Here is a 27,832-nt window from a genome sequence, read left to right as displayed (position 1 = left end):
AGGCAAGACGAGACCACATGAAAGAGTGGCTCAGCTGATAGAATCCATGAATTCTTGGCAAGCCAATGATTTTTTTTTTTTTTTTTTTTCAACTGATGACAGATAATTTATTGACAAAAAGGGGGAAGGGTCCAGGCGAGTTCGGAAGAGAGTTCATGGGGTTGGGCCCTATCCTATCAAAGGAAGTCTAGGCACCCAAAACATGGGTTGCTCTGTTGTTAGATCTGATTACATGAAGAAAATAAAAATAAAAATAAAGGAAGGCAAAATGGCACAAACATGAGATAGGGGGAAAGATAGTGTTGGATTGGGTTCAAAAACATTATATATTAGGGAGCATAATCTTCAAGAATGATGGAGTCAAGATCTGCTTCCTTGGTTTGGGAAATAGCAAAAAAACACAAGTTTTGGCTACTAGATCTACAAAGGATCGCCAAACTTGTCATGTCTCAAATCCAATTTATATATATAAATATATATATATATATATATATATATATATATATATATATATATATATATATAACTATTTATGAACAAATCCAATTATATGAGCCAGGCATGGGACAACATACGCATACTTACAAAACTTCTATTTTAAAGCGTGCAAGGCCTCACTAAGAAAGAAAAAATAGCATAGAGATTGAGAGAATCCTCTTTGACATATGATTGAGGAGGAGAGATGCTCCTTTTTTGTTTGGGGGGCTTTAAGTGTTAGTAGAGTCAAGACCCACTTCATAACCAGGGCCAACTCAACAACTTTAGGGGCTTAGGCAAAAATTTTAAGTGGGATCTTTTTTATATTTAAATATTAAAAATAATAATTTAACTAAAAGTGAAATTTAAAGTATAGAATAATAGAACCTAGTTATTGCAAATTTTCTAAAGCCGTGACCACTTTGTACTTTAAAGTCTAAACCTACACAAATAAAAATTAATTTATTACATGGTTCAATAGATTAGTATCACTATAATACAATTGAGTTAATATGATATACATCAAATTATTAATTAGTATGATCATTTATAATAATTGATAAAGTAAAAGCTTGCATAAAATATAATATATATATATATATATATATATATATATATATATATATTAATTTGAGTGGGTATACATTGGGTGTGGGTGTGGCCTGTATGGGTGGGTTACTGGGTTAGTGAGTGTGTAGGCAGTGTAGCCGTGTGGGTGGGGGCTAGCTAATAGCTATATGCGGAGATCTTTTGCATAGTAGCTATGAAATTGTTTTCAACTTTTTTAGATTACAAAATATTATATACTTAACAAATGAGTCCTATTAGACTATCATTCTATCAAGTATCAAGCTATGTGCAGTGTGCATTGTCACTATGGAGTGTGACAGTGAGCAAACTGTGCAAGTGCAAGAGATGCAAGACCATCGTGTTGTCCTTGTTTTATCAATCAAGTAGAGTAAAAAATATGACTTAAAATATTTAAATTGAATAAAAAGTAAACACCTCAATCTTAAATATCGAAAAGACAGATATGGAGAAAGGGGTTACCTCTATTATGCAGGGCCGGCTAAACATAGAATGAAGCTTATAGAAAAAGATCAAGATGAAGAAAAGAAAGGTAAGAATATAGATGGAGAGGCAGAGAGATAGAGAGATGAGAGATTTTTTTTTCTTTTGTTTAGAAATTTATAATCTCTATTTAGAATATTTCAAGACAATTACGTTTTATTATTAATGAATTTTTCTGGTATTAATTTTGATTTTAGCATATTTCAAGAAGAGTTAATAAATTTGTCTCCTAAAATTTAATTTTGTTAGCTGAAATTTGATTTTTTTTTTTTCCCTTTTTAATCTTCTTCATTTGAGGATACAATATGACTTTTTTAATACATTTTATTGACCAATAAAAGGACTAATTTTTTTTTTCTGTAATTAAAATATATAGATAAATATATATATATATATATTTTTTTACAAGTGGGGGTCTTCTTTTATTTGGGAGTCTTAGACAATTGCATCCATTGTTTAGCCAGCTCTATTCATAACAAACCCTCCTAAAACCCAAACACTCTCTAATAAAAGAACATATATAACAAACCCTGGGGCAGGGTTTATTTTGGTTATTTTTATTAGGGTTTTGGGTTTAGTGCTTAATATTGTTTAGGGTTTGCTATGGTGTATTTATTAGGATTTACAATTTAAAGGGTTAGTTTAGGATTAGTTATTGTTTTGGGTGGAATTGATGTTATTAATTACTCATTTTCTTTATTATTTGTAATTAATTTTAGTTTGCTTTCATATGCCCCCTACATGCTAAAATAATTATGGATAAAAAAATATTCATTGTCTTATTAGAGAAAAAATAAAAGTGGCAAGCAGAGAGTTAGAACTAGCATGCCAATAAGTTCTTATTGGGTATAGTAGGGTAGGGCAGCTTCGGGTAGCAGGTTCGGACAGAAATTTGGGTTGTTAAATTTTCATGGGCAAACAGAGCAAGCAAAAAAAGACAGCACGTTAAAATTAAATGCCGAAGGCTTTTTTTCGGGTTTCAAGTTGCTAAAATGTGCTAGAAAAAGTTAGCTCTTTTGATCCTTCATTTTGGCTAGCTTTCCATACGTCAAAAAAGAACCCATTGCCAAAATTATTCCCGTTCCTAAAATTACAAATTAACTTTAGACCTGACTCCATGACCCAAAACAAATAATTTAAAATAACAAAGTAACCATGGCTTCTTATTTAAGTTCTCTCTCCTCTTGTTAATAAACACAAATGGGGTGCTTCCACTTAGTCAATACAAGGATCATAATGTAATTTGAGTATTTTTCTTCTATGGATTTCTCTTTGTATACATTTATATCAAACTACCCAATATCCATTAGGAAAAATATTCTCTTTTGCGATTATTTTATAAATATTTATATCAAAAGTGATCATTTTTGTATAACTATATTTATAAGTTATTACTTTGACTTGATCTAATTTTAGAAAATTTAATACATTCATTTGTACTTGTTTCTACGTATTTTGAGTTTCTGTTGAATTGTGGGCATACTTTTTGAACCATCACGACTAAGCACGCATGCCTTGGTAAAAAAGATATTCTATTGTTCTATTGTGTGGTTCCTGTGTTTTCCTTTCTTTTTTTCCTTTTTTGATAAACAGTTTAATTCCAGGTTTTCTAAACTTTACTACCTTGGATAATGGATACCACATAAGCCCTCTATACTTTTTATTTAGTTGTGAAAAGCACAAGATTATCATCACGCTCAAAAATGTAGGACACGTTATTTATATGTGCGCACACAATAAAAGGACCAAATCACATGCATTGCCCAAAACAACATACACAAAATCACACCATCCATGTTCTCATTTTATTTTATTTTTCACACTATTCATACAAAGTCCCCATTCACATTTTTCCCATTTTCTACTGGGCCATTCCCAAACACAAAGTCAAGGTTGTAAAGCACTGGCACCATGGTGACAGAGCACAAGAAAACTAATACAGGGCCAAAAATCCAAAGCAAAAGAGGAAGTGCCACATAGAAGAGCCTGTTTCCCACAGTGTTTAGCAAGAAACCCTTCTCTAAGAGCTCAGACACGTACGCTGGGGTCACTATGGACATGGGGTCCGGTGGTGTGTTAATCAGAATGTTCACTTGGTTTATAAACCTAATGGACAAAGAGTGGCAGAAAAATGAGAAGAGGAAAATAGTGAGTAGTGTCACATATTTCAAAGCCACCATGAATTCCCCATGGGCCCCATAAACGGTGTCATTGAGTGGCTTCTTCACACTGTAAGTGCTACTTATTACAGCTGCGAGACCAGAACAAAGTAGAACCGACGTAGTGGCCATTAGGGTTGATCCCATTATTGTGTTCCTCAGAGATTGGACTGCCAAGATGTTCTTCTTGTCATTGTCCTGTGAAAATTAGATAATTTTTTTATTAGAGGGAGTGACATAAATTTTTTTTGTTAAATATGTGATTTTATTTTTGCCAACATTTTTGCACTATATCATAGAAATAAACTAAAAAAATAGACCACCTTGACTGTAACATAGATGCGACAATGTTTGTTTAAGGTTAATACGAGGTTATATAGGACAAGATTAAAATCACCATTAAAGTGATTTACACTACTAAAAACAAGTGGTAGCCTCCTTGCCATTAAGCAAAATGACAGGTTATGCTCCCCATGTATATACTTTTTGCTTGCCATGGTTGCGAAACCCAAAACTTTTCAAAGCACCAACTGATTCATGGCATCACATTTTATTCCTCTTTGATAATCCAAAGCTATATGTGACATGCTTAGCTAAAACACTAAATTATATGAGATAAGTTAAAGATCACGCCAAAGGACCTCTAGGTTTTTTAATTTTTTCGGTAAATCATATGGATTATTTGAAACAAACAGACAAAGGTACACCCAAACTCTTCGGCAAAGAGAAGCCTAAGAAACAAAACAGTAAATGTTCATGAGAAGAGCTAAACCAAAGCTCAAACTAAGCCAACAAAATAAAGGCCAAGCAACACATCTCCTGCTAGAGCAGATACAACATCTACAATTCAAGAAAGATATTTATCAGTGTTTCCAATTGAAATATTCAAGATTCAAATTAGCTCATCCTCATGTAAAATGTAAAAATTAAAAATTAAAAACTGTTTAAAGATCAGAATAAAGAGACGGCAATATATCCACAATTGCTACTTTGGTTTCTATCTCGGGCATTGTTAGTTTAGTTGCAATTCATGTCAAGTTTTCATTGTGAAAGTAATGAATAATACTAACGAGCTAGCTTCATGGAAAAAGCGTATATACTGTGTATGAATTTGATACCATTTAAATGATTACACACGAAGTGCAAGCCTTTCTTTCATTGTTTGATCAGCGAGTTTTAAAAAAAAAAAAAAAAAATTAAAAAGGATTATATATAACTGTACCTTCATTATGGCTGAGACCCAATAACGTCTTCCTTTAGCATTTGTCCCAATGATAGTTGTGAGTGGTTCATTGCGAACCTTATGCCATAACCAGGAATGATAAGCAATGTTTATCAAAAAACCTAGTGGTACAAGTATAACATCCAGATAACTCTTTTTCCATTCCATTTCTTTCTTTGCTTTCTTTGAGTGGAGGCGTATGTACTTCTCTTTCTACCTAGCCCTTCACAGTTCTAATAGTAGTTTAGAAGGATATATTCTTGGTGTCTTGGCATCTATATATACATATTCAGAAAAAATGTATGTGGACTTGTTTGGATGCATGATTCAGTGGCCAATCAGTGTAAATAGAAAACCTAACCCCTACTTTATCACCAAATTACAGACATGACCTAATTATGAGGGACTTTTGCCCTCAGCAACCACCATTTTTCCATTTCTTTTTGTTTCCTATATATGTTTTTATATTATTTTTTAGGGTTAGCTTTTTGGTTGAAATTAAAACAATTTTCCTTCTCTTTTTTATTGGTGTTACATATTTATGGTTGGCCACATGTAATCTTCACATTATAATAAACCCATAGAGTTGGTTTAGTGATTTTCCAACCACATTTAATTCATGAGTACTCGTAACTAATTCTAACTAACTAATTTCAAAGGGTTGGTTTTGTAATTTTTAGGACTCATGTATTTCACGAGTTCTTGAATTCAAACCTTTTAATTAACAACTTGGGACCATAAGAAGGATTCTTTTCGACAATTACGTATCCCGTTACACATATTCTGAGATTAGTCAAGTACAATAACAACCTTTTACACCTACTTATTTTTCCGTCAACTTATTCAAGACATTTTTATTTAAAATACTATTGTATCCAAGTTTTGTTAATAAAAAAATATGTTATAACAGAGATAGAGGTTTAATTCTTGAGATCATTAATTGTGTAAGTCTTTTTTTTTCTTTTTTCCAATTACAATTCTTGTTTAATTTGGGTGTAAAATAGTATAATTTTACCCAAAAAACAACTTTGCAACTTCAGTGCCATCTCTTTCAAAATGAGGTAAGAATGTCACATCATTCATAAATTGATGCCCCGAAATTTTGTATGAATGAAGAAAATAAAAATGAAGGGCAAATTGGTTATTGAAACAAAGTGGAGCACTATTTGCATGGAGTGGAGGAAATGTAGGAGAGTGAGAGTCTGACAAGGCGCAGGAAAACGAAATTAAGAGGAGAGGAAGGAGATAAGAGGTGGCCACTGGCCAAAACAAGTGCATGCCAATTTCATGACTCATGAACCGTTTCGTTCCCAACTTTCTTACCTATAAAAATATGAGGCATTTTCCTTTTCTTTTTCTTTTTTTTTAAATATATATATATATATATATATATATATATATATATATCTATATATATAACAAGTCTTTTTTTTTTCTTTTTCCTTTTTTGGCCAAGTACAGTAGATATATATACTTTGTTTTTGCCAGTGTAATGTTAAGGATTTCATATTTTAATCCGTACTTTAGAAAAAGCAAAAATAGAAGGGAAAGCACTATAAAGACAAAAGATTAAAAAAAAAGTTAATATAAATTAATTTCTTAATTTCACATTTATAGAGCTCAAACTTTTATACAAGTCTCACTTGGAAGAGATTTGATTGCATTGTTGTCCTTTTCAATCAAGATAAGCAGTGCAAAATGCTAGTGGAATTTGCATAGCTGGTTTAGATAATTAACATAGAATTCAGGGCATGCAATAAGCTTGAAAAGCTTCTTATCTTGCATTTGAATTATCAAACTTTAAAAATCCATCCATAGTCCTTATTATCCAATGAAAAAAATAAAATGTAGAGCTGTCCAATCAATAGGGTACGTAATGGGGTACCTCAGGTAGTGGGCGTCCAACAACCCATTGGAGTTATTGGTTATGAATTCCACATAAGACCATTTTCTATCTAGCAAACCAGAAAACACAATAAAGACTATTTTTGTGTCTAGTGCTCGTACCAACCCTACAAAGCATAAAATATTCGAGTTTCTACTTCCTAGTCAGTAGTCACATTGCATGGAACTTGGAAGCATGAAATATTCGAGGACAAGTCACACAGGAAACTGATCATCTTGAGAGGTCAAAATACTAACATGCAGATGCTGCACCAGTTTGAAACTTGCCACACACGAAGGGAAGGAAACAAGGCAGCACATGGGTTAGCCAAGCATGCGCAATTTGTTGATGATTTTGTAACATGGATGGAGGAAACTCCACTCATTATAAGCTCTGAGATTTCTTCAGATGTAAACCAGCCCCTTTAGGCTCATTTTGTTGAATGCAATGGTTTCCAAATAAATTTTAAAAAAAAAATAAAAAATACTAACAAGAGGTAGTTATATATCTTTGAATTATCTAACATTTTTTTTATCTTGTCAACTAAATACCAAATTCAAAAGCAAAATGGACAGTCTTTAGCTTTATCTTCATCTTTTATTCTTCTCATAAAAAAAATTTATATATATATATAGAAAAAATAAGAAAAATAGTGTAAATAATGTATTACAATTTTGGTGAAAATTTCAATAAAAATGTAATTACTATTAATTATCTATGACTTGAGTTGATTATCCAACTAAAATCCATTACAAGATTTTGGAAATTAATTTTTAAAAGAATGCAAAACTTTTATAACCCCTATATATATGTTACATCATTCAGTTGCTTTCTTAAAATTTGACTTTTATTATGATTATATAAATGGATTGTGCATGTATTTCAGGTGCGTGTACTGCTAGTATTTATTTTAAAATTCACATTAATTAATGAGCCCAAGCAATGTCTTGTAATTATATAGTGGCCAAATATAAAAAGTTAATGAACACTACATAAAAGAAATTTGAAATCTTGGGTGATGCATGAGCATGACCCCAAGTTGATCTATTCGTACCTCCACTTCTCAAAATAGTTTTTCAAATACTTTTGCGACATAAGATAATTGATATCGAGTGCTCCAATATAAGTTACAACGAGAAGTAGCCACTAATAAGAATATTCTACTTCAAGATTCTTGATTCACATTAAGTTCTCAAAAATACTGTAGATTCATTGGGTTTTCATAAGAGTTTTTAATTCAAATCGTACGTACGGCAAAGCAGATTGGCAATTACTGGAAGCTCCCATCAACCTTTTAATGCTATATATCTTATTAATGGGAAAATAGTAGTGCCGGGCTCTATGGACACAACCGTACATATATATGCATTTTGTGAAAAAGTATTTTGTATTAAATGATATCATATTATCTGTATTAAAATCTAATAAAAGAGATATATGTGTGCAAAAATGATTACCTATTAACACGTCTTTCAATTGTTAGTGAGTTAGTTATTTTTTGCTGACATTTCTCATATTTTTGAATTTTGATACCACTAAAAGCATCTCCAATAACTTAGGTAAAGGCAAAATATTGTCTATAATAAAAAATGAGACCATAAAAATGGTCTCGATCCAATGGATTCTCTATACATGAATTTTGTTTTTGCTAATGAACAGTAGCTCATCAAATCTGATGGGCTACTATTCATTCTTCAAATGTTTTTTTTTATTATAATAATCAAATATTGAATAAAAAAATGTTAGAAGATGTGTAGTTGTTAAAAAAAGAATAAAGAATGAATGAAGAAATAATATTTAAATGAGATAGAAAATGTGATAGATAATCTGTTGGAAAGTGTATTTGAAAGAGTGGGTAGGTAATAGCTAAATGTCACTGTTCATTCTCAAAACAGTACAAAAATTTGGAGAATCTGCTGGAGATGCTCTAATATGGTATTATTTGATGCCAAATACCTTCTCACATTTTGCACTAAAATCGTACATCTGGATGAGAAATAAACACCGCCATTATTAATTACTATAACATGTACTACATATGAGGCTGTCCTTTGCAATGACTTTTTTGAACAATATCTTGAAAATTGAAAGTCTACCTCATATTTCTGTTAGATATATTTCAACAATTTACTTTTGTGATTAACCAAAAAGAATAACATACAAATTTAAATATAAATAATAACACAAATAGACGTAATAGGCAAAAGTAATAAATAAATATTGTATATATATAAGAAGAAATCTACAAATAATTAAGAACTCATAGACCAAATGTGTGAATGATGAATGATTCAGATCAAGTCTTATATTTGACACAATCTCCTTAAATCAGATTTCGCCTCTCACACAATCTGTGGTGCTTTGAGACTCACAGACGTCTGCTTTCCAAGATAAAATGATCTACAGCACGGAGAAAAAGCACACAAGGTCCATACTCTGCGAACTACTCTATGTCTCTTTCTCTCTCTTTGACTCAAATGAATGCACAAAATATTTTCACTTTGTAAGAGTTTCTCCAAAAAAAATTAATTTTCATGAACATGGAACTATGAAAATATACGTTATTGAATAGACACACTGTTTCAAAAATAACTGTTGTATACAGACCTATTGACTCAAAAAATAAAATAATAAAATATTATTATTGATTGGACAAGAGGGCCCAGTCCACAAATGCCTAAAGCCCAACCCTATGTCCAACCCAAAACTCATATTCTCTATCATTTTTTATATGGGACTCTAGGATTCTCACCACTTCAATTTCATGTTCAAGTAAACACATTAGGAGTCAATTTTTTATTCACTCCATAATATTTATCTAACAATCCCCCACATAAATGGAAGTTGATAAAAACACAATGCAAATGATAATCCAAACACAGAAAGAGTAGAAAAAAAAAAGTTATTGTATCGGGAGAAGTACCTTTTTGCTTTGAACTTTCCTTTGTGAAAGACTATCAGATATACTGGCTAACTAATGAACATGATGTCTTAAACTGTTCAGCCATTTGTGTATATCAAGACAATAAAATGGAGTAATTACACATAACCCACTTGTGGTTTAGACGAAAATTGTTTTGCCTACCCATGGTTTGAAAAATATCACTTAACCCACCTGTGATATGTTCCGTCTGTTTTTCGTAACCCACCTCTATTAAAATTAGGAGTAAATAGGTATTTTTGCTCAAATTTTATGTCTCTCTCCTTCCAAAACAAAAAATAGAGCAAAAATACAAGAGAAACAAGATCAAAAAGTGGTATTTGTTTCTCTCTCCATTCACACAAATTTTGAACATGAAGAACATACCCAAAAAAATAAAAAACCTAAGCCTCATTGCCTCCCTACAACATTTCTCTTTTGATGAAAATAGTTTATCAAGGAGCTTGCCTGAAAGTCTCTTCCAGCTAAAAAATCTTAGTGAACTAAATCTTCAAGGTAATAGTATATCTAGGTCACTGAGTAATGGAATAAGTAACCTCTCTAACCTAGTCAAACTGGATATCTCCTCTAATTTGTTTTCTAGAGTTCTTCCAGACATTTTTGGGAGACTTGCAAGGCTTGAGCACTTCTCAGCCATGTCAAATTTATTCACCGTTCATTTGCCTAATTCATTGGTAAACTCCCCATCACTTCAAATGTTAAATTTGAACAACAACTCTCTAAGCGGTCCAATCAACCCCAACTGTTATGCAATAAAAAATCTTCTCTCTCTAGACCTTGGTTCTAACCTATTTCATGGTCCAATTCCCAATACTCTTTCTTCCTGCAAAAGATTGAAAACACTAAATCTTGCCCTCAACAACCTTAGAGGAAAACTTCCCAACAACTACAAGAATTTGAAGTCTCTAACACACCTCTCACTGTCAAACACTACCCTTAATAATATATTATCAGCTCTCAGGATTCTACAATATTGCAAGAACTTAAGTATGTTGGTCCTTACAATGAATTTTCATGATGAAAAAATGCCGAATTATGAGAATCTGCATTTCAAAAACCTCAATAGTCTAATTCTTGCCAATTGTAAACTCAAAGGTTCAATCCCGCAATGGTTGAGTAGTTGCCACAAGTTGCAGTTTTTGGATTTATCATGGAATCATTTGGGTGGAAGCATACCATCATGGTTTGGAAAGTTTGAATCTCTCTTTTACTTGGATTTGTCTAATAACTCTCTCAAATGTGAGATACCAAAGAGCTTAACTGAACTACAAAGCCTCATAAGTAGGAACATGAAGAACATACCATAAAAATATGAATTTTGGTTCAAAATTTTGGTCCGATTGGGTTTTTTTGCTTAATGGATTTTTAATTTTTCAGAGAGGTCAGGGAAGGAGGAGAGGAGGGCGGTGATGTTGATAGCTAAGGTTGAGAAGGGCGGTGATGGAGTTTGCCAAAGGGTTGAGGGAGGCAATGGGGCTTAGGCTTTTTATTTTTTTGGGTATGTTCTTCATGTTCAAAATTTGTGTGAATGGAGAGAGAGACAAAACCACTTTTTAATCTTGTTTCTCTTGCATTTTTGCTCTATTTTTTTGTTTTGGGAGGAGAGAGACATAAAATTTGAGCACAAACACCTATTTATCCCTGATTTTAGCAGAGATGGGTTATGGAAAACAAACAGAACATGTCACAGGTGAATTAAGTGATACTTTTCAAACCACAGGCAGGTAAAGTGATTTTCACTCAAACCACAGGTGGGTTATGTGTAATTACCCCCAATAAAATTCACATAGCTCCTTTTTTAACATATTTCACTCTTATGGTTGTGTTCATTTCGGCCCTAAATATATCCTAATAAATTCATGAAGTGTTTTAGAGATCAGTCTTAAAACTCTCATGGAAGCGGCCCACTTCACACTCGTATAGGTGACTCTTATTAAGAGTATCCTGCTATACTCCACCTGGATTTTCAAGTTATAAGATCATCAAAAGTGAAGCTTACCTTGAATATTGTTTACAGGCATCACTATTTCATCATAGGAATGGATGTGAGATGTAATCTCTATAGTGATAAAAACTAGTCTCCACAATTTTATTGTCCCTTTAAAAACCTAGATCTTAGGATCTCCAGTCAACTAGGCGGGGTTATCGTCATATAAACTTTAGGTCATAGGTTTCAACCCCATTCCCCTCGATGAGCAGTTAACTTGCTCTCTACTCAAACCTTTGGTTAACAGATCCACTATATTCTTTTTTGACTTTATGAAGTCAATGAAAATAATTTCATTAAAGATCAACTGCCTCACGATATTATGTCTTTGACATATATGTCGAGACTTACCGTTGTATATATGACTCTGTGCCCTACCAATAGCTGATTTACAATCACAGTGTATACAAATAGAGGGCACAGGTTTCATTTACAGTGGCATGTCCTCCAGGAAATGACAAAACCATTCTGCTTTTTCTACTACTTTGTCCAATATGATAAATTTTGATTCTATTGTGGACCTAGCAATGCATGTTTGTTTAGAAGACTTCCAAGATACAACTGCACCACCAAGGGTAAAGACATATCCACTCGTGAATTTTGTGTCTTTTGTGTCGGATATCTAATTTGCATCACTATACCCTTCTAGTATAGCTAAATACCGAGTGTAGTGCAACCCATAGTTTAGGGTGTATTTCAAATACTTGAAAACCCTAACTAATGCCTTCTAGCGGTCTCCTCCTAGATTACTAGTATATCTACTCAACTTGCTGACAGAATATGCTATGTTCAATCCTGTGCAATTCATTATATACATAAGGCCACCTATTATTCTCGAATACTCCAATTGAGATATTTCTTGCCATTTATTCTTAGTTAGATGTAAATTTACATCTACAGGTGTTCTCACTGGAATGTCATCGTATTTCTTGAATTTCTTAAGAACTTTCTTAACATAATGTGATTGAGATAAGACAAGTCCATCATATTTTCTAGAAATCTTTATTCCTAGTATCACATCTGCAACACCTAAACCTTTCATGTCGAACTCACTAGTCAACATTCTCTTGGTAGCTTTAATAATATCATTATTGCTACCTATAATGAGCGTATCTTCAACATAGAGACACACAATGACATAGCCATTTGCAGTATCTTTGATATACACACATTTGTCACACTCATTGATTCTAAACCCATTTGACATCATTACATTGTCAAATTTCTCATGTCATTGCTTTGGAGCTTGCTTTAATCCATAAAGAGATTTAACAAGCCTACACACTTTCCTTTTTTGACCAGGGAAAATGAACCCCTCAAGTTGTTCCAAATAAATTTCCTCATTTAATTTACCATTTAAGAATGTAGTTTTTACATCCATTTAATGTATTTCTAGGTTATGCAACACTGCAATAGCCATCAACATCCGAATGGATGTTATTCTTGTAACAGGTGAATATGTGTCAAAATAATCCACACATTCCTTTTGTTTGTAACCCTTTACAAAAAGTCATGCTTGTCAATAGATCCATCAGCTTTCAGTTTCCTCTTGAATATCCATTTATATCCTAGAGGTTTACAACCTAGTGGAAGATCCACTAGTTTCCATGTATGATTTTGTAAGATGGATTCAATCTCATTATTGACAGCTCCTTTCCAGAAAGGCGTCCTAGGTGTAAAAATAGCTTTATTGAAGTTTTGACGTTTTAGCGCTCTTACTACGTCTAGGCTCAACCTCATTCCTCTCTTCCATCAACTCTTAATCATGAGAGGTACTAGACGTAGACTCAAAGTTTCTCTTAAGAGAATTTGATTCTTGTGTGGATTTGTAAGGAAATATCTATTCAAAGAATGACACATTCCTAGATTCAATAATAGTATTGCAGGTCAGGAATGTCAGACTTATAAATTAGAAATCGATATGCATTACTGTTATGAGCATAATCGATGAAAACTTAATCAACATTTTTTGGCCCTATCTTTATCCTTTTACGAATAGGAACCACCACTTTTGCCAAACACCCTCACACCTTTAAGAATTTATAGGAAGGTATTTTACCTTTCTATAATTCATAGGATGTCTTATTGGTTTTCTTTTCAGGCAATTTATTAATAATATAATTGACAAAAAGAATAGCTCCAAAAGATCCACAGTCTAGCCCAATTGCTTCCTCAAATTCTAGATACCTCTCTCAGGTTCGTCAATTTCCCCCCACAAGTTCTGTGGTAAACCAAAGCTTAACAAGATCACATTCATCATATCCTTCAAGGTTCTATTTTTTCTTTTAGCAACTCCATTTTGCTGAGGTGAATAAGGTGCAGTGGTTTGATGGACAATACCATGCTGTAAACAAAACTCACCAAAATGTGATTCATATTCCCCACCTCTATCACTTCTTAGAACCTTAATCTTTTTATTGAGTTGATTCTCAACCTCATTCTTATATTGAATGAATGCCTCAATTGCCTCATCCCTACTCCTTAGCAAGTACACATAACAATATCTAATGCAATCATCTATGAAAGTGATGAAATATTTCTTGTCACCTCTAGTTTGTACAGTTTTCATGTCACATACATTACTATGTATTAAATCTAGAGGTTTGGTGCTTATTTCAACTGATTCAAAAGATGCTCAGTCATTTTAACTTCCACACAAGTTTCATATTTATGATCAAAATCAATTTCAAATTTAGGCAGTAAATTTAAATTGATCAGTCTATGTAAAGTATGATAATTAACATAACTCAATCTACCATATCAAACATTAGATGACTCAAGCATGTAAACAGAAGATGTACTCTTATTATTATCAATAGTAGGAAAAAAAAGTCATTACATTCATCTTAAACAAGCCATTGCTTAGATATTCTTTGCCCACATACATTACACTCTTAAAAAGTGAAAATTTATCAAACTCAAAAACCATTCTTGCTCAACAATGAGCCAGATATAAGGTTCTTTTGAATGTCTGGTACATACAATACATCCTTCAAAATAAGATACTTGCCCGTAGTCATATTTAGCACAACCTTTCCATTTCCTTCAATCTTAGGAGTTGAAGAATTACCCATGAAAATTTTTTCTCCATTACCCACAAGATTATTTGTAGAAAATATTTCCCTTTCCAAGCATACATAGCGAGTAGCCCTAGTATCCACCCACTATTCCTTAGTATTTCCTCCTACCAAGTTCACTTTAAAAATCACTGCAGAAAGGTTTATGTTGGTTTGAACCACAACATGATTCACAACAATTTCGTTTGACATCTGTGTTCAACAAAATCAAAATGAATGCTCAAAACCAGCCAAGTTTAAGAAAGATATATAACTATTAACTTTCAAATATGTTACTATGCAAAAAAGAAAGTCAAACCAACTATCTGTAAATCCAAATGGCAGAGCAGGCAATTTGTACACACTAAACAATGAATCTAAATAATGCCCAACGAAGCAATAATCCAAAAGAGACAAAAAAAAAATGCCTAATTATATAATATAAATAAAGAAGATGGATAGCCTTGAATAATCAATACCACAAACACTGTCAAACACGAAATTAGCTTTATCAAAAATCAAAGATCACATATTAATTTTATAATATAAATAAGAAAATATTTGCGATAAACACAAGCCCAAAATAATTAAACACGAAAGCCAAAGCAATATCGTGAATAGAAAATTGTCAACCAATCTCACACAATCAATATCAATTCGCGAATACTGCCCGGGACTCAAAGATTAAATATAGCACAGTAATTCACACCAATTCACACAGCAATCACAAAAATAAATTAAAATATATAAAATCTGCTTTAAGATTGTTGGATATATTTCAATAATTTACTTTTGTGATTAACCAAAATAAACAACATACAGATCTAAATACAAACAATAACACAAATAGATGTGATAAGCAAAAGCAATAAATTAATGTTGTATATATGTAAGAAAAAATCTGCAAATAATTAAAAACCTATAAACCAAATACGTGAAGGATGAATGATTCAGATCAAGTCTTGTGTTTGACACAATCTCCTTAAAGCAGATTTCGCCCCTCACACAATCTGTGATGCTTTGAGACTCATGGACGTCTGTCTTCCAAGATAAAATGATCTACAACATGAAGAAGAAACACACAAGGTCCGTGCTCTGCGAACTACTCTATATCTATTTCTCTCTCTTTTACTCAAATGAATGCACAAAATATTTTCTCTCTAGAAGAGTTTCTCCAAAAAAAATTTTAATTTTCATGAATGAGAGACTATGAAAATATACATTACTGAAAAGACATACTGTTTTAAAAATAACTGCTGTATACAGACTTACTAACTCAAAAAATAAAATATTATTATTAATATGATAAGAGGGCCAGTTCACAAATGCCTAAAGCCCAACTCTATGTCCAATCCAAAACTTATATTCTCAATCATTTCCTATGTGAAACTCAAGGATTTTCACCACTTCAATATCATATTTAAGTGGACACGTTAGAAGTCAATTTTTTATTCACTCTATAATATTTATTTAACAATTTCCACTGCAACGAAGAGAAGCAGCGAAGCACCTTTACTACATGGAATGATGCGGATGAGGAGCCATGCCGGTAAGAACATAATGATTGAATTTCACGCTTCAAGAAGAGGATCACTAAATCCTGATTTTTCCCAACTAGCAGTGGGTACACACACACACATGATGCGTGCTTATAATTAACGTCATTGATCAAGTCACAAAGCAATATAAATTTCAAGATAACAATTAGAAGCAACTTTACATAAAAATGATAAAGGTTTTGGATTTTGAAAGTTATTGCCAAACTAGGTACGTAGTGGGCTTTAGTTGGATACTATTCTAGCAATTAACATTTACATTTAGGTAAATTATAACTAATAACTTATTTTATAAGACTCATGATAATAACTAGCTAGTATGTATTACATCTATTGATAAACGTATAGATTACATCTACAAGGATATATGGAGACTGTGAATCACACTGCAACCTATAAGATTTCATGCTTTTTTTAATCAAAATGTACATGATTCTCGTAGCTTGTTGATTTATATATATATATATATATATATATATATATATATATATATATATATATATATATATATATCAGAAATTTCTTGGCGTAGGCTAGACACCAAGTGACAATAAGGTTGTTGGAGGTCCCTTCAATGCATGTCACTTGGGACATTCAAGTAATAATCTTTCTATGTTGATTGTAAAGAGGAGATATTTGCTTTTTGGGCAGAGACATATTCCTGGTAGCTTCTTGTCATTTTGGGGGGGGGGGGGGGGGGGGGGTTTATGACTCTTACGGCCCATTTGGATTGAGGGGGAATGGAGGGAGAGTAGAGGAGGTAGAGTACACCAAGTGACAGTAAGGTTGTTGGAGGTCCCTTCAATGCATGTCACTTGGGACATTCAAGTAATAATCTTTCTATGTAGATTGTAAAGAGGAGATATTTGTTTTTTGGGCAGAGACATATTCCTGGTAGCTTCTTGTCATTTTGTGGGGGGGGGGGGGGGACTCTATGACTCTTATGGCCCGTTTGGATTGAGGGAGAATGGAGGGAGAGTGGAGGAGGTAGAGTAGAGTTGGCTAAAAATATGTTAATTTTGGGCCAATTTCACTCTACTCTACTCTACTCCCCATCTTTCTCCCTCAATCCAAATTGATCATTAATGACTTAATTATCATGGGATAGAATTATTGCTTCAGTCCATGTCCTTTCTTGTAGTGAAACACCCCCCCCCCCCTTGTGGGGTGCAAGTCCTACATGAGGTTTACACGAAGTATCCTATATATGTAGTGTGTATTTGGCAAAATTAAAAAGTCAGCTTATTTTACTATTCAACTTATTTTTGCTACTATTCATGGGTCCTATTGCACTTTTTAGTACTATTTATGGATCTCACTGTACTATTTCAACTAACTTTTACCTTTATCTATAATACTTTCAACAAAAAGTTTTCAGTTTAGCAAAATAAACGGATCACAAACAAACCCGTAATGTAAGGTTATCTTTTACCAACAAAAAATATTTATAAATAAATAAATATATTCAAGGGCAGGAGGAACTCTTATATATTCCATTTTTATAATTTTTTTCATAATTATAGATATAGCCTATTGTGATTGAAAAAACATTATTTTATATATAGTTTAATTATTGACATCACTTTTATTATGCACAAATTATAACATGTTATATCATAATTATGTAATTAGATTTATACTAGCTTTCCATCTTCTTACAGTTGAAATATCCCATTTTTCAAATTTTTTTTTTAAAAAAAAATTTGAAGATTAGAACCTTTTTTTTTTTTTAATCTTCTTTCTTCTTAGGAAACTACTTGTAACTTGTTAGTAAATTTAGTACGGTAACTTTGGGTTAGTACCAAATTGGCCCCTTTTGTCAATATATATTTTGTTCATATACTAGTCGAAATGGCACATGGGTCTCACGTCTGACCCCACAAAACAAACCATTCAATTCAGATCCTCATACGGGTTACCAAATGGGCGTATTTGATAGAAGCCTATAGTTACGGTATCAAATTGTTGAAAGAAAAAAAACTTTCAGGGGTGTTTATACCCTTTTGGTCTTTTCTTTATTTTGAAAAGTACATAAAATTTCTATATGATTTTTTCTGAAAAACATGGAACCCTTTTGAAGTTTTAAGTGTAATACTAAATCTCCGGACGTTAAAATCATGATTCGGATCATATAATCTTACAATCCCACTTTCCCAAATAATTGGGATTGAACCGGTCCAATTTTTAAAATCATGGGTGGAATTGCAAGCAAATGTAGGATTGCAATCTCACTTTGATCCTGTCTGATTCTACCTCAATAATATATGTTGGGCTTTTTCCTGGCTTTAGGTTACACTATTCTTCATCTTCTCAAAAAAAAAAAAAAAGGTTACACTATTCTTTTTAAAGATTAATCTAAAATAGAAACGTGGTCGTTCATTGTCTAAAAGCTTTTCTCAGTTGGCTCAAATGAGTAAATAAATAAAAGAAAAGGAAAACTAGCAGAGAGAGAGAGAGAGAGTTGCTGCTAGTGGTGTGTTTGTGGATTTACAAACTTGGTGGATGAGGAATTGCCGAATTGGAGGTGATACTATGTGTGTAACATGCATTACACAAAATAATAAATATGAAAAATACGAGTAATTGGTTTTTTTATAATTAAATATCCTAGGAAAGCCTACATTGTTGATGAAAATTGTAAGTGGGTTTTGATTTACAATTTTGAGAATTTTTATAATTTTATATAAAAGCTTATCTCTATTTCTTTTCCCAAATAAAATATTTAATAAAAACTGTTTTTTTTTTTTTAATGGTCTTAATAATTCTTTAACATATATATATATATATATATATATATATATATATATATATATATCATCATTCTAAGTGACTTTTCACCTTACTTTTTAGACAAAGTAAAATGTTATCATTCTTAATCTGATACATAAGACTTTTCATCGATTCTACGTAGAATTGAAATTTTAGTGACTATACTTTTTTGGATATAAAAAAGTGATGTTCTTACTTTTGATGAGACTATTTCATTCATTATTCATAAGACACTTTAAAAATCTCAAAGATTGATAGTGCATTAAATGTAACTTGAAACGTTGAAATTTATGGCATGTCGTTTAAGTCTATTACTAAAGAAACGAATATACAGTATATACTTGTTTATCTGCTCTTAACTCCCTGAATTAGAGTTTGACTGAGCCTTTATTTTTCCTTTTCTTTATTTCTTTCTTTTGATTCGTCCTCGGCAAAGTTTGATTCTGCATTGATTGATTGATTCTTTGAACTATAATATAAACAAAACGGACAAGAAATGATGAAAAGGAAACATACTGAGGGACACTCTTTCTCATTCATTATCACCCATCTTTGCTCCAAGGGACATGCTTTAGCTCCAAAATGCTCGTGCTTTTGTATGCATTAGTGGACTATGAAAGTAGCTGAGTGGATCACCCTGAATTTCCCAACACACAATGCTTTATGTCATTTATCATCTTTTTCACAGCAAACCCATGGCCCCATTGGGATCCCTTTATCCCACCAAGTTTGACCAGCTGTCTTATTCAGCTTCGAACCCAGGCCTTGTGAATTTGCCGGGCTTCTTTAGCCGTTGGTACTACCAAATTAACAATAGACACAAGGGCTGATTAAAGTGATCAGTATACCATTACAATAAATATGGAGCTCTGTCCTTTTATTCCAATCCAATGACAAGTATGTGAGTGTGTTTTTTTCTTTTAATTTTATTGATTGACATGCCCGTCTTAACGTTGTCCAAAGATTTACTAGTGATATTGATCAACCTAAAACCTCAAGAATTTTAGTGAGAGAGGAGATTCCAACTCATTTCTCCTCTCCTCATAATGAAGATCTGTGATCAATATCGATAAATTACAAAACTCATGGCAACATGACAAGTTGGTAGGGATAATAGGATGAATGGCAATATCATTAATGATAAAGTTAAAGTCTAAAAAATACCCAATAGCTATTTGGTTCATTAGCTTTTAGAGTTAATGGGAAACACCAATAATCTACAATCAAACCTATAGGAATGTAACAAGAATTTTAGCTTTGCGGAGCCGAAGTATGGAACAATTTTTTTTTTTTTAATTCAAGATGAAATATATTATGAAAAATAAAACTACAATCCAATGTTAACATGATATATATTTTTAAATAAATAAATAAGATACAAAATAAGTGTTTCTCAACACAAAATAATTGATTGTGTACTAAATTTGTGGTAACTTCTCTTTCAATAATTCAATGTGCAAAAAATAGTCCTTTAGAATCTTCCTTTCTGTTGCAAAACCTATTTTGACAATATTTATGACTGAAATATTTGTCTTGTAGTTATAGTAAAATCAAACAAAAAAAAAGTAAGTATAATATAATCACTCTATAAACAAGTTGGTAGATTGTTTATCTTTTGATCCTTACTAACAATTTTGCACATTGCAGAAAGAAGTGATAATAAAAGATAAAATTTGCAAGGCCCTTAATGTTTTATTTCTCATTTGCCCTTATTTTCTTAAGAAAAGAGAAATATTTTTCTATTGTTTACTTAAGAATTTTAGTTGTATAGCACACAAAAGACGTAGATTTCTTTTTAAAAAATTATGCTAAAAATGTGTAGGGATGTTCTTTTCACATGCCATGCGGTTCAATCCCATTGGGTGATGATTGCTCAGTCAGCCAAAAAATAAAAGAAAATGGATTTAACAAAAATCACCCCTACACTACACAAGTTGGGCTTCGCTCAACACCCTCTTCACTCAAAAAGCTTTGGGCCTACATGCACATGTACCTCATCACGAAATGGGCTAAAAAATCCATTACAATACTACCAAGATGAAAGCCCAATATCTCTTAGTCAAGTCAATCGGGCCCACAAACCCATCATTTTCCCTCTTCGCTAGACTACACGGCATGGGCCCAAAAACCCATACTTTTCAACAATTCTAATTAAAGTGTAAGACATTGGAGATTAAAATTCCTAACGTTAGGTGAGACTTTAGAATCTCATAAATTATGAAAAGTAAGGTTGTATGGGCCACGGTTATCAGTATGTACCGAGCTCATGGCACGTTTTCTAGATGGGCAAATCCCGCCCTAATTACTAACTGAACACCTAACTCATTCTCTAGACAAGCCCAGTCCGAGCTCATGGCCTGACCAAATATCTTATCAAGAGATAATGGCTTAGGGAATCCACCCACTGATTATCAATTGGCGTTTGGTGCAAGTTCCAAGAGGGACATATCAGTCGCGAGTAGCAGGTCTCATCTAGTCAAGAATATAGCTCAAAGGGGTCCACCAACATGGAGAATAACCATCTCATCATGACAACCCCACTAAGGGGAGTCTATAAATAAATACTGATAAGTAGGTTGGAAAAAATGGGGAAAATCGAGGAGAGACATAAGAATAGTGAGGAGAAATACGTCCCGAAGAGAAGGGAGTCCAATCCGGATTTTCCTAAAGAGTGATCAATTACATTGTTGTCATCTCGTTGAAAGCAGAATTACGAGAAATGAATCCAAAAGCTTTTGGCTCTCTCTTATGAAAACCTATAGTGCCATTTTTGGGGCTTCTCATTGTTGGGTATTCTTGACCTATAAACCAAATAAATTGGAGACCTCAGCCCAAAACCTTCATTCCATTGGGCCGAGCTACTACAAAGATATTTCAAAATTTTTAAACTCTCAAAATATTAGTCAACCAAACATCCATAACAATAATCCAAAAGGATTTGAACTTATGAGTTATGGCAATTTCCACTCCATAATAATAACTTTCTACCATCAAGCTAATACGCTAAATAAGACTCTAAATTTTTTTTTTCTAAAGAACAAGACTCGAGCTTAAGTCCTTTATTCAAAAACAAGAGACTATCGATTTAAAAACCACATCAGAGATAGTTAGTTAATTAGGAATAATTGATATTCCCTCGTGTCAACTTTACATTAGACTTGCCCTTCTGATTGCACAGTTGCAACAACATCATTGATGACAGCTAAGTAGCAATTTATTAAGTTTGTAGTTTGCACCAATTTGCTGGCTCAATGATTTTTAGGGTGAATGGGAAGCTTTTCCTTTCATCAGGTCATAGAAATTAAGCTTATCTAAACTTAAATTATAGGTACAGGCTGCCAATTATCCAGATTTTTTTTAAGCTAAAATAATCTGTGGAATTATTAGATGGAAGGTGCCTTTTTTTTTCCTGGGGAAAAATAACCATACACATAAACAATGGAAAATGAATGAGGTCTTAAGATAAATATACATTATAAACTCCACTCAAAAGACAAAGTAACTTTAGAAGAAGATGAGACAAATTATACTAAACAAAACATATATTAAAAATCAGATTTTGACGAGAAATAAATTAGGTCTACCTCGATTTATGTATCTTAAGAAATTTCAATTTAATTAAGGACTTGCATGCATGTATCTTACCAGGAATTGCATCCATAGGAATTTTAAAAACTTATAGGGTATATGTAAGATATTAAAGTGTTTTGAATTTTTTTTTGTTATAAATATCATTGAAAAAAATTGGTTAGGTGGTTATGAAAGCATTTAAAAAATAGAACACTTGCATTTTTGTTTTCTTCTAAATTTGTGAACAAGCTAATTTAAGAAGAACTAAGAAGAGTACTTTAAAAAAAAATTGTGGTCCTATAACAATTTTTTTCCCTTTTAAAAAATAGTCAAACTATGCACCAACTTCAACAAAGTCACATACAATCACAATGATTTGTAAATGAAAATTAATAATTTTTTTGTATATATAGAATATGTTAATGAGTGTTTGATTGAACTGGTTAAGGAAGAATCGAATAGTTCATACTATATTGAAAAGTAACAAAAACTAATAAATAAATATTTGTTTAATTGAAAGTTATTCGAGTTCTTAAAAAAATATTGTCTATTTGCAATAAAAAAAAAATTAAAAAAAACTTAACCATAATATTGACAAACTTTCCAGATGAGCTATAAAGATTAAAGACTCAACCTTAATGTGGTGTTTATTATTTTGGATAGAATCTTATTTCCTCTCCGTCATGTATGTGTGTTTGTTTCTTTATAATATTAAAAAAAAAAAAGCATTTCAACACTTATTAACCAAACTTTTTTTAATTTACATAATATATATATATATATATATATATATATATATATATATTATAGTTCATAATTAAATATTTATTATTACGTATACTTTTTTTAATTTTTTTTAAAAAAATTACTATTGGTACTTAAAACACATGTTAAGTTGTTAACAGGGTCCTTTCTGATGATGAATTTATGGGTCATTCCATGTGAAAGTTCTCTCAATTGGTGGATTATCATTAGAGTGCGGATCACGCTGTACGTGCAATTTAATTATCTCCAAATCATATATTTTCAATAAAGGATAATGTATTAATGTTCATCATATGCTTCGGTACCCAACATGTGATGGAGAAAAGGCCACGTAGGGACTTGGGATAATTTTTTTTTTTAATTCGGGACTTGGGATAATTAATTACGTATTTGTTTGAATCCAACGGTTATCAGCTTGCACAGAAGCAAAAATGAGGGTTTTATATATATATATACTTGAGATGACCTAACCACACATAACACGTTGTGATTATTTTTTAAGGAGGAAAATATCTCACTGATGATCCTAGGCTTTTAACTAGAAAACTAAAACTAGAAATGGAGTGAACATTGCGCTTTAATGTATGAACTAGGATGAACATACTTCTTAACAAGTTGAGCTCTTCTCAACAACTTGATTAACAAGCTTCATTCATATTGTTAGAGATATATTAGCTCATTAGCATAAGTCCAAGTCTAATTTGCTTTGTGTGCAAATCAAGTTTCCTACTTGTACTAGAAGTCTATTAGTCTAGGGTTTAATTTATTATATATACACATGTTATAGTTCATTATAACACAGGATTTGTATTACACTCTAATATATTATTAATGTAGCCCTTTAGAGTTTCCTCTATGGATGTAAGCCGTTAGGCTGAACCACGTAATCCTCGTGTGTTATTGTGTTCTATACTTTATACTTTTACTTTCGCATAAACCACGTAATCCTCGTGTATTATTGTATTCTATACTTTATGCTTTCACTTTTGCATCCATACTAGCATTTTCAACATGGTGTATTAATACTAATATTTAACATGGTATCAGAGCCACATTCCTATGGCCATGGTTTTCTGTCCTTACGATGTATTAAGAGCAATCTTTGTCTTCCTCGGTGTTTTTTCCGCTACGTTCATCTTCTTTGGCTTCCCACTGTTGCTGTCAAATCTCTTTTGTATAATCATGACATTGATAGAAGTCGCATTAACACTGCAAGACCATTGCATTCCTCAAACCACTGTCATCCAAACTTCATTCAATGGATCTTCTCAACCTTATCAAATCTCAAGGTTTCATCAAGCTTCCATTTTGAATTTGAAAGAGGGTGTTAGAGATATATTAGCCCATTAGTATAAGCTCAAGCCTAATTTGCTTTGTGTGCAAGCCAAGTCTCCTACTTATACTAGAAGTCTATTAGTCTAGGGTTTAGTCTACTATATATACACATGTTATGGTTCAATGTAATACAGGATTTATACTACACTCTAATATATTATTGATGTAGCTCTTTAGAGTTTCTTCCGCGGATGTAGGCTGTTAGGCTGAACCACGTAATTCTCGTATGTTATTGTATTCTATACTTCATGCTTTCGCTTGCGCTTCCGCATCCATACTAGCATATTTAACATGGTGTATCAATACTAATATTTAACACATATCATCCCCGATTAGTCCAAATATTGAAACCTTGATGCATGTTTAGTCATTTAGCCTACTTCAAAACCTTCTACACGTCTATGTTTGACATGCCAAAAACACTTCTGCGCGCATTTTCTAGTTATTTTAGGAGAAAAAAAAATACTATTGAAAAAAAAATCTTTAATTTTAAATATGCTTATAGATATTTTAATATTTGTTTATTTTAATAAATCATAAATAAATGATCATGTTATCTTCACTATAAATAAATAAAATTCCCTAAAAATATAAATTACTTAATTGTGGTATTTGAGTATTTCACTATTTTGTGTTTTAATTTTTTTAAGAATTATCGTGTTATCGAATCTTTTGTTCGTGTTCATGTTCATGTCTATATCCACTTCATTGGGTAGATGTGCATATTTTTCCTTTTTTTCGCTTTTTAGAAATAATATACGGTATAACCGGTATATTATACATAATAACCATCTTGTATAAGATCCACCCCTGTCCCTGTGCAAAAGAGTGATTATATTAATATATATTGCATATAGCCATATACAATGGGTTTTTTCTCCTTCCAAAGGGGTAAAGCGAATCATGTTCACATGGGAAACTCTTGGAAGTCCTAAAAACCTCATTCCAAGACCACCAAGGCAGTTAAATCAGGAGTAACATTAAAATAAACAAAGTTTGAGTAGTAGTACAATTGAATGGTACGAGGTCCCTCTTTTGACTGTTGGGGCGGTTTGCATTCGAAACCAAAGCAGTCAATACGAATCACGGATTCTGATCAGAAAAATTCTGAGAGAGAAATTATAATTTATTTACTCCCACAATTTCACTGCTAGTTTCAATGACACATGTATCAATCTTGCTGTAACTGATACATGAAACCAAGAGCTTCCCACATGGTGAGCCGGGATTAAATTATTACTATAATAAATATTCTTTTCTTCTTCTTTTTTTGAGTAAAATAAATATTCTTTTCTGAATTGGTAAAACTGATACATACACATACTAGATGTTTATATCTTAAGTTTATTAATTAAATTCAACTCTATGACCACATGATTTGTTAAATTATTAATCAATGCAGCACAAAAAATGCTATATTCTTCTTTCAAAGACAATTAATTTTTTTCAAAGATAGTTAGATTCAACAATCTAATAACATAGTTACATATCAATAGTCTTATAACTTAATTGATATCTCTTTATATATACTTGGGAGTCTACAGGAGACAGAGTTCAAAATGCGAGATTAGCAGTATACTATAACCATCTAAAAAAAAAAACTAATAATAATAACATAGTTATATGCTATGTTGCTCAATACAATCAATTTAACATTAAAAAAATCTATTTAATTAGACAGCGTAATATACAATTTTATATTATACATTTTTTTTGCTCCTGCTAATGAGTGCATTAGGCAATGATTAACAATCTATTTTAAGAAAGTTTTGACACTATTTTTATGGAAAATGAAAAAAACTGTCAAAATATTAATTGTTTTTCTTTTCTTTTCTCATAAAACCTTTCTTTATATGGATTATTAAATAATGCCTAAGGGCATCCGTTAGCATTGCCCCTTTTTTTATACAAATTCACATAATATAAAATTTTAACCGAAAAATAAACAATTAAAATTCAGAAGTTCCTCAAAAAAATAAAAACCAGAAGTCCCTCATCCAATAATACTAATAATAATAATAATAATAATAATAATCAGAAGTCCAAAGGTCCAAACCTCTATAAATTAGAAGCACCCATCTAAGATTAACAGGTGACAACAGCGAGCTACTCAGGAGCTAATTAAGTAGCAAGAGACACCATATCCATGGATTCAAAGAAGTCTAACAAGATCAGAGATATTGTGAGGCTTCAGCAGATCCTCAAGAAATGGAGAAAGCTTGCTAACTCATCAAAAACCACAAGCAGCAGCAGCAGCAAAAGCATCAAATTTCTCAAAAGAACACTTTCTTTATCTGATTACTCTAACATCCGTGGTGATGCTTCCAGCAACAATGTTGTCCCCAAAGGCTACCTTGCTGTTTGTGTTGGAGAAGAGCTAAAGAGATTCGTAATACCGACCGAGTATTTGGGTCATCATGCATTTCACATTTTGTTGAGAGAAGCAGAAGAGGAATTCGGGTTTCAACAGACAGGTGTTTTGAGGATTCCTTGTGAAGTTTGTGTGTTTGAGAACATTTTGAAGATGGTGGGGGAAAAGAAGGACCATTTCCTTGTGCAAGAATGCAGGTTTAGCATGGATGAGAAGGTTCAATGCTGTTCATCAAAAAGCCAGCGTACTCAACATTCTCACCATCCACAAAGCCCAATGTGCAGATAGTTACTTTTGGATTTCATTTTTCTGTTTTTGACTTTGAGCCCCTTCATCTTCATGTTTTCTTTAGATGAGGGCATTTATGATAGCGAGAGCTAGCTAGAGAGAGATATGAATAAGATGTAACACTAACTATTTGAAAATTACTGAAAGCATCAAACAACTTGCGTTGTCTATTTATCCAACCATTCCACTGATGCATTTTGTGGCACCTATGTATCTCATTCTTTGTTTAGTTCTTTTTCCTAATCAAGGAGCTAAAAAGAAACAGATCTTTAAAACTTACAGAATTACACAAAACACTGTCAAACAAGTTTCATTCATGACGCAATTGGTGATGGTGAAAAGGTAGCCTCTAGTATTTGCTGTAGGCAGCCCTGCTTCAG

The 27,832-nt window shown here is 32.2% G+C and overlaps 2 protein-coding genes across 2 annotated transcripts; one reads left to right on the top strand and one right to left on the bottom strand.

Moving 5' to 3' along the window:
* Positions 1-3,322: 3,322 nt before the first annotated feature.
* On the bottom strand, positions 3,323-5,183 carry LOC142613890 (uncharacterized). The gene is made up of 2 exons (XM_075786409.1): positions 4,930-5,183; positions 3,323-3,905 (listed from the first exon to the last, which is right to left on the bottom strand). Exons 1-2 carry the CDS (start codon positions 5,095-5,097, stop codon positions 3,375-3,377), a joined length of 699 nt encoding a protein of 232 aa, XP_075642524.1. The 5' UTR covers positions 5,098-5,183; the 3' UTR covers positions 3,323-3,374.
* Positions 5,184-26,765: 21,582 nt separating this feature from the next.
* LOC142613375 (auxin-responsive protein SAUR71-like) lies at positions 26,766-27,452 on the top strand. Its single transcript, XM_075785705.1, has one exon. It carries the CDS (start codon positions 26,940-26,942, stop codon positions 27,450-27,452), a length of 513 nt encoding a protein of 170 aa, XP_075641820.1. The 5' UTR covers positions 26,766-26,939.
* The last annotated feature ends 380 nt before the right edge of the window (positions 27,453-27,832 follow it).

The sequence above is a fragment of the Castanea sativa genome, chromosome 10 (genome assembly GCF_040712315.1).
Source record: "Castanea sativa cultivar Marrone di Chiusa Pesio chromosome 10, ASM4071231v1".
In the NCBI taxonomy this organism is placed as follows: Eukaryota; Viridiplantae; Streptophyta; class Magnoliopsida; order Fagales; family Fagaceae; genus Castanea; species Castanea sativa.
This window is presented reverse-complemented; position numbering and strand designations above follow the sequence as displayed.